The 13,403-nt window shown below is 47.0% G+C and overlaps 1 protein-coding gene across 1 annotated transcript in view; it reads left to right on the forward strand.

Annotated features, from left to right (window-relative positions):
- The window catches only part of LOXHD1 (lipoxygenase homology PLAT domains 1), a 170,337-nt gene that overhangs the window by 96,219 nt on the left and 60,715 nt on the right, over nt 1-13,403 (forward strand). Inside the window, exons 25-28 of the mRNA XM_056849078.1 lie at nt 3,164-3,292; nt 4,630-4,794; nt 9,716-9,897; nt 12,617-12,733. Of these exons, the coding sequence (XP_056705056.1) occupies nt 3,164-3,292; nt 4,630-4,794; nt 9,716-9,897; nt 12,617-12,733 (593 nt within the window). The remainder of the gene's footprint in view (nt 1-3,163; nt 3,293-4,629; nt 4,795-9,715; nt 9,898-12,616; nt 12,734-13,403) is intronic.

Consider the following 13,403-nt stretch of genomic DNA (forward strand, 5'->3'; position numbering starts at 1 on the left):
CTGACCCAATCTTCACCAAACTTTGAGGGTCATGCAAGGAGAGTCCGTTCAAGCTACATGGTGAATTTGGGGGCTCTGCCTTGAAAAATGACACACACCCCCAAGGAGCAATTTCCCCCTGAAATCTGGAAATAAGCCGAATGCCCAAATTTACCAGTATGGGTATTTGGGTTATTTAAGGTTTCCCAAAAAAAATCAGGCCAATAAACCCAAAGCCGAAATTTAACAGATTTTTTTTTTTTGCGCAGTCCTACCTTATACAAATTCACACTGTAAGCCTGTTAAGAGCAAGTGCGATTCTTCCATTCCTTTCCTGGATTGTTCTGGGAGTATTCTGTGTACGGTGCTCATTCGCCGTTTTAGAAATCCTCCCCATTATCCTGTAGTTTACGTACATAAGAGCCATCAAGTCACAACCAACTTATGGCAACCCCAGCAAGGGGCTTTCAAGGCAAGTGAGAAGGAGAGGTGGTTTGCCATTGCCTTCCTCTGCAGAGCCTTCTTTGGTGGTCTCCCATCCAAGTACTGACCCTGCTTAGCTTCTGAGATCTGATGAGATCAGGCTTGCCTGGGACATCCAGGTCAGGGCCGGGAGATCAACTACCTCAATATGTGCTGTCAAGTTGCAACTTACTTATGGTGACCCCAGCAAGGGGCTTTCAATGGAAGTGAGAAGTAGAGGTGGGTTGCCATTGCCTTCCTCTGCAGAGTCTTCCTTGGTGGTCTCCCATCCACGAACCGACCCTGCTTAGCTTCCTAGATCTGATGAGACCAAGTTATACCACGCTGCCTTCCCTCCGATCCTGTAGTTTAGAAGGGATGAAATATAGCTGAAGCGTGTTCAATTAGCCACACCTTTCAGATCCTGTTCCATTTTCCCCCTTTCTGCAATATGATGCACGTGTATGCAATGATAAAATGCTGCAAAAATGGTATCTTGAGGTAAATTGGTATAGTACAATTGCATCAAGATTCTCTTTGTGTGTTGTTTTACTGATCCACCAACAACAAAGGGGGGGGGGAACGTAATCCTAAAAACAACAGAATTAAGTACCCAAAGGTCAAGAAAAAAAATCAACATCCAAGGCCAAAGGTTATACAATGTAAGGGTTAAATCAATACAAAATATGTATATATTTATTACAGGCCAAAATCAATATATAGGTCCTGCAATAGCCTAACAAACCACAATTTAAGAAGGATGTTGACAAGTTGGAGCGTGTCCAGAGGAGAGCGACCAGAATGGTGAAAGGTCTGGAATCCATGCCCTATGAGGAGAGACTTAAGGAGTTGGGTTTGTTTAGTCTGGAGAAGAGAAGGTCAAGGGGTAACATGATAGCCATGTTTAAATATTTGAAGGGATGCCATGTTAATGAGGGAAATAGCTTGTTCTCTGTTGCTCCAGAGACTAAGACACGGAGTAATGGATTTAAACTAAGAGAAAAACGATTCCACCTAAACATTAGGAAGAACTTTCTGACGGTGAGGGCGATTCAACGGTGGAATGCGCTGCCTGGGGGTGGTGGAGTCCCTGTCTTTGGAGGTCTTTAAGCAGAGGTTGGATGGACATCTGTCGGGAGCGCTTTGATTGTGGGATCCTGCATGGCAGGGGGTTGGACTGGATGGCCCTTGTGGTCTCTTCCAACCTTGTATGATTTTGTGAACCAACATGTTCATGTAAATAAACAACCCAAATAGACAGATCACAGAATTAGACTTTGACCAAACGTGTTTTGGTCAAATGGCCTTCTTCAGTGGTCAAAGCAATCACAGTTCCAGATTAAAAATGTACACGTCTTTCTAAAAATCTTTATGACTGTAGGTATGTTATGTTCTGCAAAGCTTCCTCATCTGTTTTAGGCTTCCATACAAATGGGCAACTAATTCCCTGTGTGTGTTTCCCTCTTAATGAGGAGATGTTATATTTCAGCCATAAATAAAATTGTCAACATACTTTATAATGGCTCCAGACTTTGTGACATTTTTATGACTAAGATTGCTATAACCCTTACATTGTACAACCCTTGTTTTACTGATCCATCCATGCACACCACACAGAAAGAATCCTGATGCATCCGTATGTTGTTGTTGTTGTTTTGCTGTGTTTTATCGATGCACCAGTGTGCGTTGGTAATGTAGAGGAGAGGGAAAGACACATGAACCAAAATTAATGTCATTCGTTCTTTCAACAAAGTCCAGAAATCAAAAGAGAAAGACAGGGAAATGTCTAATATGCCTGCTCCATTTTAGAAACAATGCCTGTGATTCAGAACTACAAAATGTGAGGAGAAATTCAGTTAAGGAAAATGTTGTGAGCATCCCTAATGTGTATCCACTCTTTATTGGCACATTTGGAGTTCCACTCCATGGAAGTGTGATGTTACTGTGACAAATTGTACTTCAGAGACCTCAGGGGGCACACTTCCATTTGATCTATGGACAGCCAAGTCTTTACGCAATGAGTGATTAAAATGTGGAATTCGCTGCCAGGGGATGTAGTGATGGCCACAGGCATAGACGGCTTGAAAAGTGGTTTAGACTGATTCACGGAGTGGCTACTAGCCATGGCGACTGAAGGGACCCTCCATATTTAGAGGCAGTAAACCTCTGACTACCCATGCAAGGAGGCAACATGAGGAGACAGCCTCGGCCTCTATGCCATTTTGTTGCCTCTCCAGAGTAACTGATGAGACAGGATGCTAGATTAGATGGAGGACTGGTCTGATCGAATAGGGCTGTTCTGATGTTCTTGTGAAGACCTCAGCCCTCCAGAGGAACTGGTTCCCTGCTGTTGGCCCGCCAGAGGAACTGGTTGGCCACTGTGTGAGAGGGATACTAGGCTAGATGGATGACTGGTCTGATCCAGCAGGGCTCTTCTGATGTTCTTGTGAAGGCCTCAGCGTCCATTCCCTGCCATTGGCCTTCCAGAGGAACTGGTCGGCCACTGTGTGAGACAGGATGCTGGCCTAATGGATGACTGGTCTGACCCAGCAGGCCTCTTCCAATGTTCTTGTGAGGCAAATGGCCAGCTTTCTAATGAAGAGGGGGACCTGGCAGCACTGTTTGTGGGGGTTCAAATGGTCACTGCCTGACCAGATGTGCAAGTGTGGTGAAGACAGGGCCCTGCCTTCCTCTCCCATAATCTGTGATCGAAACAAAACAGGAACAATCTACTTGATGGCCTCCAAGACGAACAAGAACAAATTTGAACGAGGGAAGACTGACATATTCACAGTGGAGTGTGTGGACCTTGGAGACTTGAAGAAAATAAAGATCGGCCATGACAACTCAGGTATGTCAGGTTGCAACGATGCAGCTGCCCTTCCTCAGTTTTGTTGAATAAATTTCAACCAGAAAGTTTTAGTTTGATTTTGAATAGATGTGCAAATAATTGTTACTGTTCTGCAATTTTTTTGTTATTATCTTCTTTAGTGAGTCGTGCAAATCCCTAATGCTTTTTATAGGATAGGGTAGGGGGCTTTGGGGTTGAGTGAAACCAAGGAAAAGTGACCCGAAAGGTTTGGGAACCACTGCTCTAGATCAACGGTGGAGAGTAAAGTTGTGAGGGAAGTCCACATTTCTGTCTAACCTGTCACTGGGACTGTCTTTAGTTCCAAGCTTCTGTTGCTCATGGTGATCACGCTAAAGACAATGTGGTTGTGACAAGACTGTCTCATAAATGAATATGCACTCATATGGATGCTGACCAGTTTGTAAAATACTTTTTTGTTCATATACGGGTGGGGGGGGATTCTACCCAGGAAAGTGCAGTGATAAACAATGGAGGGTCCATGGTGGTGAGAAGGGGAGAGGGGACAGAGAAAGGGATGGGCATGGCTAGGGTTGCCAGCTCCAGGTTGGGAAATACCTGGAGTTTTGAGGGGTGGAGCCAGAGGAGGATGGGGTTTGGGGAAGGGAGAGGCTTCTATGGAGTATCATGCCATAGTCCACCTTCCAAAGCGGCCCTTTTCTCCAGGGGAACTGATCTCTGTCACCTGGAGATCAATTATAATAACCGGAAGTCTACAGCCACTAGGGCTGTTGGGGGAAAATATTCAGGAAAATTCGGGTTCGGGTTTAATTGGCCTCCCCCTCCCCCGCCGGGGAAACCCGAATGCCGAATTCCCCTATACGGTAAAGGTGGGAATTCGGCTTTAAATTCGAGAATCCTGAAAAATTCGGCCATTTAAATCCATTAAACCCATTTTGTGGCTTTCCGCAGCTCCTGGGGGGCATTTTTGCAGGTAGAGGTCCCATATGTTCAGGGTAGCTTGAAGGAACTCTCCTTGCAAGAACCCCCAAGTTTGGTTAAGATCGGGTAAGGGGGTCCGAAGTTATGGGATCTGGAAGGGGTTGCCCCCTTCCTCCATTAAAACCAATACAAACTGTTTTGAATGCATGCCTGTGGAGAAAAGGGGAGGGGGCTTTCACGGTTAGAAAATTCTTCCTAATGTCTAGACGGAAACTCTTTTGATTTAATTTCAACCCGTTGGTTCTGGTCCAACCTTCTGGGGCCACAGAAAACAACTTGGCACCAACGTGTTGGTCTCTAAGGTGCTCCTGGACTCCAACGTAGCTCACCCAACACACTTTGCGTGGAAAGTTCAGGGTTTTTTGTTTCCGCTGCAGGTAAAGCTTCCGGTTGGTTTCTGGAGTGGGTCGAAGTGGATGGCCATTGCCTGGGTCTGTGCCTTGTGTTCCCATGTGGCCGTTGGCTGGATAAAACAGAAGACGACGGCTCTATCGAAAGGGTCCTCTTCCCTGCAGAGCTTCAGTCAAGGACCTATGTCCCATGTGAGTAAGAAATGCCAGCTTTGTGCAGTGGTTAGAGCAGGGGTGGGGAACCTTTTTTCTGCCAAGGGCCATTTGGATATTTATAACATCATTCGTAGGCCAAACAAAATTATCAACTTAAAAATTAGCTGACCAAGCCCCAAGCAGGCAGCTGCCCCAGATGACCCGCCCACGCGGGCAGGCATCCAACTAGTGGAGCACTCACCCACCTGGTGGCACAGGATGGTCTGTTGCACCAGCCAGGCATAGCCGTCCAGCCACACGCCGTTGCTCCTGCTCCACATGGTCAAGGCCGGATTCTACAGCCAGCTCCTGCTACCTCCGCCTGCAGGGGTGAAATGAGGACACACTGGCTAAGAACTTGTCCCCGCCACACACACATTCTGGCCCTGCCCCCTTTAACCCCTCCATTGTCGCCACTTCCGCCCCCAGCCCTCTTGTAGTACAGAGGGAATACGTTTCTCCATGGCCCAGGTGGGAAAGGGTTAACACAGTTTCTTGGGTGGTCCTAGCAGCTCCATAGCTAACGACTCTTCTGCAAGGGGGGAAAAAGGTTCCTTTTCTCAGCAAAGCAAACTCACATCCGCCTTGAATAGAGGCTATTCCTGTCTGCGGGAGGGGCTGGATCACCAGTCTTAGATCCTTCTGAGCTAGAGATCTGCCAGGACCCACAACTGGCCATACCAAATGATTTTGCGGGCCTTAAATGGCCCCCTGGCCTGACGTTTCCCACCCCTGGGTTAGAGGGTCAGATTAAGATTCGAATCCCCACTCTCTGCAATGGGTAAACTTGGGGCAGTCACACACACTCTCAGCCTCACCTACCTCTCAGGGTTGTTGTGAGGGTAAAATGGCAGAAAGGAGAACTTCACTTTTACTTTATTTTAGACTTATACCCCTCCCCTGCCCTGGGTCACAGGGCCCGGGGCGGTTTACAGCATTCGATAAACAATCAGCCAGCAAAGATAAAAAAGTACAAAACCTTACAATACAGTTTATAAGATAGTATCCTAACTCAGGCCTCAATTTAACACATAGTGAACTTGTGGAACTCCCTGCCCCAGGATGTGGTGATGGCTACCAACTTGGAAGGCTTTAAGAGGGGAGTGGACACCTTCATGGCGAGGGCAGGGTTCGGGGATGGGAGGGACCTCAGAAGGGTATAATTCCATACAGTCCACCCTCCAAAGGAGCCATTTTCTCCAGGGAAACTCTGCGGACTGGAGGTCTGTTTTAATTCCAGGAGATCACCAGGCCACACCTGGAGGTTGGCAACCCTATTTCCAAGTGATTCAGGATTGGCTACATCTTGAGCTGCAATATACTCATACTAAGCTCAAATGTTTAATGTAGTTTCATCCCTGGCCTCAAAATTGACAATGAGCTGGTCTTAGACAGTCTAGGCCAGGAAGGGATACTCTCGCCCTAGCGGGCTTCCACATGGTCGCTCTGCTTAAATGAATACTTGGTGCTTCTAACCATAATCCAATTTTCCGGACATTAACCTCACAGATATAGTTAGTTGGCTGGAAGAAAAGAACCCATTGCAGGAACGTTTGGCTGTCGCCACGAAGGAAGAGTCTCATATGCCATTGCACATCCCAGTTAAATTTGCACGGTAGGGCATGTGGCTGGGAAAACCGCACCGTGACACTGACTGTAGACCGAGGGTCTCCGACCTTTTTGAGTCTGCGAGTGCATTTGGGCCCCTGATATAGCATGGCGGACGCAGCCAAAAAATGCCCGCTGTCCCCGCCAAAGTTTGGGAGGGCAGCATAGGAAAAATGGGTGGGGAAAGCATTGTTATGCCGATGGCATAACATCATACCGTCACTTCCTGCACAGACCTGAAAGTGATGTCACCATGTTGGTGTGACACTCTTGGATTCCCCCCCCCCCATGTCATGGTGGCTCACTGTTGGTATGATGTCATTTCTCCAGCCCTGCCCCCTCCCTTTCCCACTGGTGGCAGCCCTATGCAGAGGAACCTTCATTGACACTCTGGGATTCCCCCCCCCCCAAAAAAAAACCCTCTATGGCTTTATCATAGAGTTCTGGGGGGGATCCAAGAGTGTCACACCAACATTGTGACACCCCTTTCAGGTCTGTTTCAGAGAGCGTTTGGGGGAGGGCAAACAGCTTTGGCAGATTCGGCTGTCCTTTAAATCTACATCCTTGTTTCTAAGCTGGGCAGCTTTTCGAAACATGTCTGTGTGTCAAAATCATTATTTTTAATTCGTATTTGTTTTTAACCATTTTGTTTTGAACTTGTGGGCTTGTTTCCATCTGGTTAATGTGTTGCTGTCATAGTTCTCCCGGCATTGCGACTGATTTTCTGACTTCGGAGGTCATCTCTCTTGTAGGAGGGGACAGCTTTGGAGGGTGGACTTTATGGCATGACAACCCTGCTGAGCTCCCTCCGAAAATTTCCCAGTCCAGAGTTGGCAACCCTAGAAAGAATAATAGAAACATAGAACTGGAAGGGACCTCCAGGGTCATCTAGTCCAACCCCCTGCATAATGGAGGAAATTCACAACTACCACTCCCCCAGTGACCTCCTACTCTGTGCCCAGAAGAAGGCAAAAAAACCCTCCAGGATACCTGGCCAATCTGGCCTGGAGGAAAATTCCTTCCTGACCCCAAAGTGGCAATCGGCATTACCCTGGGCATGCAAGAAAGGGCCAAGAAACCCAAGCACTGACTGGGAGCCAGTGTGGTGTAGTGGTTAAGAACTCTGATCTGGAGAACCGGATTTGATTCCCCACTCCTCCACATGAGCGGCGGATGTTAATCTGGTGAACTAGATTCGTTTCCCCACTCCTACACACGAAGCCAGCTGGGTGACCTTAGGCTAGTCACAACTCTCTCAGCCGCACCTACCTCACAGGGTGTCTGTTGTGGGGAGGGGAAGGTGATTGTAAGCCAGTTTGATTCTTCCTTAAGTGGTAGAGAAAGTTGGCATGTAAAAACCAACTCTTCTTCTTCATCACCCCTTTGTGCCCTCACTTACATGATCTGCCTAATTTCACAGAATCAGCATTGCTGACAGGTGATCATCTGTGTGTGTGTGTTTGTGTTAAGTGCCGTCAAGTCGCTTCCGACTCATGGTGACCCTATGAATGAAAGTCCTCCAAAATGTTCTATCTTTGACAGCCTTGCTCAGATCTTGCAAATTGAAGACTGTGGCTTCCTTTATTGAGTCAGTCCATCTCTTCTTGGGTGATCATCTAGCCTCTGCTTAAAATCCTCCAGGGAAGGAGAGCCCACCACCTCCCGAGGAAGCCTGTTCCTCTGAGGAACCACTCTGTCAGGAGGTTTTTCCTAATGTTGCATTGGTAGCCTCCATGAGGCTAAAGCAGTGGTTCCCAAAGTGGGCAGTACCATCCGCGGGGGAGGGGGTGGTGGGTTTGCCTAGGGGGGCACTAAGAGTCAAAGGGGCAGCAGAGGGGGCGCTAGAGGTGGGCCCCTTCAACTGTGTTGTTCACTAATTTACAATCGATCAAGCTAATGCACCATGCTGGCAAATTTGGTGGAAACTATCAGAATTTTTTTCAGACTTTTACGAGCTGGTACCACTGGATCAAGACCCTCAGTTTTGTTGAATACATTTCAACAAAAAAGTTTTAATTTGATTTTGAATAGATGTGCAATTAATTGTTACTGTTTTGTATTGTTCTTATCTCCTTTAGTGAGTCATGCAAACCCCTATTTTGAATAATGCTTTTTATAGGATAGGGTAGGGGGGCACTGGGGTTGAGTTTGTGGAGCCAAGGGGGCAGTGGCCTGAAAAGTCTGGGAACTATTGGGCTAAAGAGAGAAGGTGGGAAGTACATGTTTTAAATTAAAAACAAAAAACCAATAAAGGGCCGCATGGAGCCATGTTGCAGCCTGCCATGAGTTTCTTACCCCCTTTACTCCCACTTTCTAGTTCACTCACCACAAGGGGCATCAAAACACGACTTTGGGTAAACGTTTGGGGTTCTTATCCTTTGACTGGATTGGTAAAATGTCGTTTGACTGTTCACAGTGGCTGTTTATGCTTGGTAATTAGCAGCGCATTCCAGGCTGAAGTGCCCGGCATGTTTTTTTTAGTTTTTCACGCTGAACCGTCATTCAAGAAGTGACTGCAAAGCCGGCGCATACCTGCTTTGCATTTCTTAAGAACCCCTTTAACATGACCTTTTTGTGTTTGCTCCACCCCCACCTCGAAGAATCCCCTCAAGGAAGCATGCAAAATCACAGCCTCGTGTTAGCTATGCAAGCGGCGATTGCTAATGGCTATGGAAACGAAGGAACGAAGGAGTAGGCAATTGTGGGGGTGGTGGAATTTCTCCTTTTGTGGCGGGACAGTGAATAGGCATTTTAAAGGTTTCATTTAAAAAATGAGCTCTGAGTGAGCATCAGCATTGTGTGTTGTCTCATCATAGGGTTTTCAAGGTAAAGGTTGGTCAGAAGTGGTTTACCAGTGCCTTCTTCTGCGCAGTACTAACCAGAGTTAGCCGTAGTGGCACTGCCGTTGTCTACGAAAGATCTTCCGCCAGTGTCACCTTCCACTACTGCTGCTGCCCAGTAGCTAACCTTCAGGGATTCCTCTACCCCCATCCCCATTGGAACTGCCTGTTCTCTTCTGCGGATGTGGCCATTGATCCCTTAAGGGGGTGGATGCATCTTTGGTGTCTCAGCTGTGACCATTCCGTCTTGAGTGACTCTGCTAGGAGTTTAGTCTCTTGATAGAGTCTAGACCCCTTACGGTATTGCTCTCAGCTTCCCTGACACTCACAAACCCCCTCACCACGTTAAGGTGTGCATCCAGAAGGGGAGCATCAGCATTAACCCTGTGTAAATGGCCAATGAGAAGCAAAAATGGTCCTTTGTGGTTTTTGCCTTGGCACATTCTCTGCTCTTCCTGCCCATTTTGCAGTTGTTCCCTACGAGGTTACTGTTTACACGAGTGACGTTTTTGGAGCTGGCACCGACGCGGATGTTTTCATTATCCTGTACGGAGCTGATGGGGTTTGCACTCGACAGAAATCCTTATGCCAAAACAAAAGGGAGCGAAGGATGTACTTTGAGAGGAAGTCGGTGAATCAGTTCATCATTGAGGTAATGTAAAAAGATGTGACACAATAAAGGTGTTATAAATTTACACTCTTCCCTGCGTGGTGTAGTGGTTAAGAGTGATGGTTTGGAGCGGTGGACTCTGATCCGGAGAACCGGGTTTGATTCCCCACTCCTCCACATGAGTGGCGGAGGGTAATCTGGTGAACTGGATTTGTTTCCCCACTCCTACACATGAAGCCAGCTGGGTGACCTTGGGCTAGTCACACTCTCTCCGCCCCACCTACCTCACAGGGTGTCTGTTGTGAGGAGGGGATGGGAAGGTGATTGTAAGTTGGTTTGATTCTCCCTTAAATTGTAGAGAACATTGGCATATAAAAACCAACTCTTCTTCTTGTGACAGTCATTTTGTGGCTGGCTCCGCCTCCCTTGGCAGCTATTTTATGGCTGCGTCCACCATTCTGTGCCAGAATTCAAAAAGTGCCCACAGGCTCAAAAAAGTTGGGCACCCCTGGGTTAGGGAGAGAACAGTTTTAATAAAATCTTATCCCTGCCCCAAAGCTCTTACAATCTCCAAACTGAAGGCAGACACACCACAAAATGGAAGGTGGAGGGAGGTGGAAACATGGATAAACAGAGGGAAAATAGGCATTTGTTCCAGTTACAAGTACTTGGTTTGCCTCGGGGAGGAGGGATAAAGGCAGGAAGTGAAGGAGAACGGTAGGAAAAGGAAAGCGAAATGCCCGTTTTCTGTCACTTGTGAGAATCTGTAATCTGAAGTTTAATAGACCTTGAAAACAATTCTTGGAGACCAGATCACCCAGAGCCGTGGATTGCCTTTTCTTTCCTTTTAGTAGTTTTACTGCCCAGCCTGCTTTGCATTCTGCAGACGGCGTTCTAGAAGCATTTTGAAAACCATTATCAGCTACACTTCTAGGAAGTGATTTGCTGGCAACATGCGAGGCTGTGTAATAAATACACTGTTTGAGCTGCGTTGTGTTTGAGTTTTCTTTCTTTTTTTGGTAGGTTTATGTCATTGCCTGTCTTGAAAGTCACATGGCATTTTGTCTCTATGTATAGAACAAAAGCCGGCTATTGCTTTGCAACGGGCAGAGGAGAGAGAAAATAATTTCTTTCCTGTGTGGTTAAAATGTGTTCAGATAAAGGAAGGAGATTTTAAATGCTTCCTTCTCCCCAGCCATTGACTAAGGCTGCGATTCACAGAACACTTTCCACTGAATAAAAGGGCGCTTGCTTCTGAGTGGACCTACTTAGGATTGCTCTCTAAGAGCATCACCTCAGCCAGTCAAGAGACAGTGGAAGAAGAAGAAGAAGAAGAAGAAGAAGAGGAGGAGGAGGAGGAGGAGTTGGGTTTTATATGCCGACTTTCTCCACCACTTAAGGAAGAATCAAACCGGCTTATAATCACCTTCCCTTCCCCTCCCCACAACAGACACCCTGTGAGGTAGGTGGGGCTGAGAGAGCTCTAAGAGAGCTGTGATTAGCTCAGTCACCCAGCAGGCTTCATGTGTAGGAGTGGGGAAACAAACACTGTCCACCAGATTAGCCTCCTCCGCTCACGTGGAGGAGTGGGGGAATCAAACCCGGCTCTCCAGATCAGAGTCCACCACTCCAAACCATGGCTCTTAACCACTACACCATTATGGCTCTATCTATCTTTCACTTGAGATTAATTTTTCAGAGCTGGGTGCCAGGTGGATCTACCCTAGTTGCAAATTTTTGATCGACAGTAAAGGCAGGAAATTCGACAGCGCAACAGGAGAGGGGTTGTGGCTCAGTGATAGAGCATCTGCTTGGTATGCAGAAAGCCCCAGATTCAATCCCCGGCATCTCCAGTTAAAGGGACTAGGCAAGTAGGTGATGTGGAAGACCCCTGCCTGAGACCTCTGGAGAGCCGCTGCCGGTCTAAGTAGACAATACTGACTTTGATGGACCAAGAGTCTGATTCAGTATAAGGCAGCTTCATGTGTATCACTGCCCATATCTCAGTGGTCCCCCATCACCCAGAGACTGTCTCAAGGAGCTAGCGGATTAGATTAGAGTCCTCAGGATACAATCCAGAAACGCCAAGCTACAAAAACCAGTGTTTGTTTATTTACAGTGCACAGATTATTTACAGCAATCTCCAACACTCTTGACTTCCACCAAAATCTCCCCACACCCAGTCACAGGGTAATAGACATTTATACCTTTCACAGGCTTCAGGAACCAATCAGCTTACAGCTGAGTCATTGCTTAGTCATTGCTCCTATTTCACCTTATTTCATCAGCCATGGTTACCACCTGTTCTAACCAGCTCAAGGCAGTCTCCCAGGATGCAGTGTGTTCCTGAGCTTTCAGTTTCTGATATGCCATGACTTGCAATTCTTGACAGTGACAACCGGAGAAAAGACTCCATCCTGCAACAAGATCGGAGCTCAGTGTAGTGAATGTTCTTGAATGTCTGAATGTTTGAATCAGCCATTACATTCATGTAGATTTTGTCAAGTTTCCTTCACTTGCACACATCCTAGTGGCCCAGTTCACAAGCTCAGCGGCTCTGTCAACGTCCTCAGCTAGCCATACAGAAACGATATCTAACATGCTTCTGGGTTTGGGACACCTTGAGAACCTCTGCCCGAGATTGGTCCCATGAGGAAAGAAGAGATGAAGGAAAGGAACGAACAACAGGTTTGGGGATCGAGAACATGAAGCCAGGCTCACTTTGTCATGTTCCCCCCCTGCCCTTAATTTTTTTTTCCAGCTGGAGGACATCGGAGACATTACTGAAAAGATTCGCATAGGGCATGATGGTGCGGGAATCAATCCGGGGTGGCATCTGCATAAAGTGGAGGTGCGCAGGCTTCTACCCAATGGAAAGGTGGGTGTGGAGGGCAACTTTTGTTCCCTGCATTCATTTCATGTTCTTATGAGAGGGCTATCCATGGCTACTAGTAAAAATGGATACTAGTTATGATGCATACCTGGAGACACCTGGTTGGCCACTGTGTGAACAGACTGCTGGATTTGATGGACCTTGATCTGATCCAGCATGGCCTTCTTGTGTTCGCCAGAAGCAGGTGTGGGCTGTTTTGCTTGGTAAAGCACAGGTGGGAATTGGAGACTATTGCAGAACCACAGTGAAGGGAATGAAAGGCATGACATTTCCAGTGCACATCTTAAGTCTGCCAAGAGCTCACTAGGAGGTTTTAGACCTGCCCCTTTCCATCAGCCAATCAATCCCTTTCCCTCCCACTCCATAATATGTTGTTAGCTAACATCTGAATTATTGCCAAGGCTATTGACAATAACCTTGGGTTATGGTCAATAACCAAGGGTTACTGTCAAGGGCTACTGAGATGAAGTGTGCTCTTCAAAGCTAAACAGGGTCAGCCTGGTTACACTTGGATGGGAGATCACTAAGGAAGTCCAGGGTCACTATGCAGAGGCAGACAGTAGCAAAGCACCTCTGCTCATCTCTTGCCTTTGAAAACTATCCAAGTCAAGGCAATAAAGATTACCCCATAAAAGAAATTGATCACCTCTGAAAC

The sequence above is a fragment of the Euleptes europaea genome, chromosome 4 (assembly GCF_029931775.1).
Source record: "Euleptes europaea isolate rEulEur1 chromosome 4, rEulEur1.hap1, whole genome shotgun sequence".
Classification (NCBI taxonomy): domain Eukaryota; kingdom Metazoa; phylum Chordata; class Lepidosauria; order Squamata; family Sphaerodactylidae; genus Euleptes; species Euleptes europaea.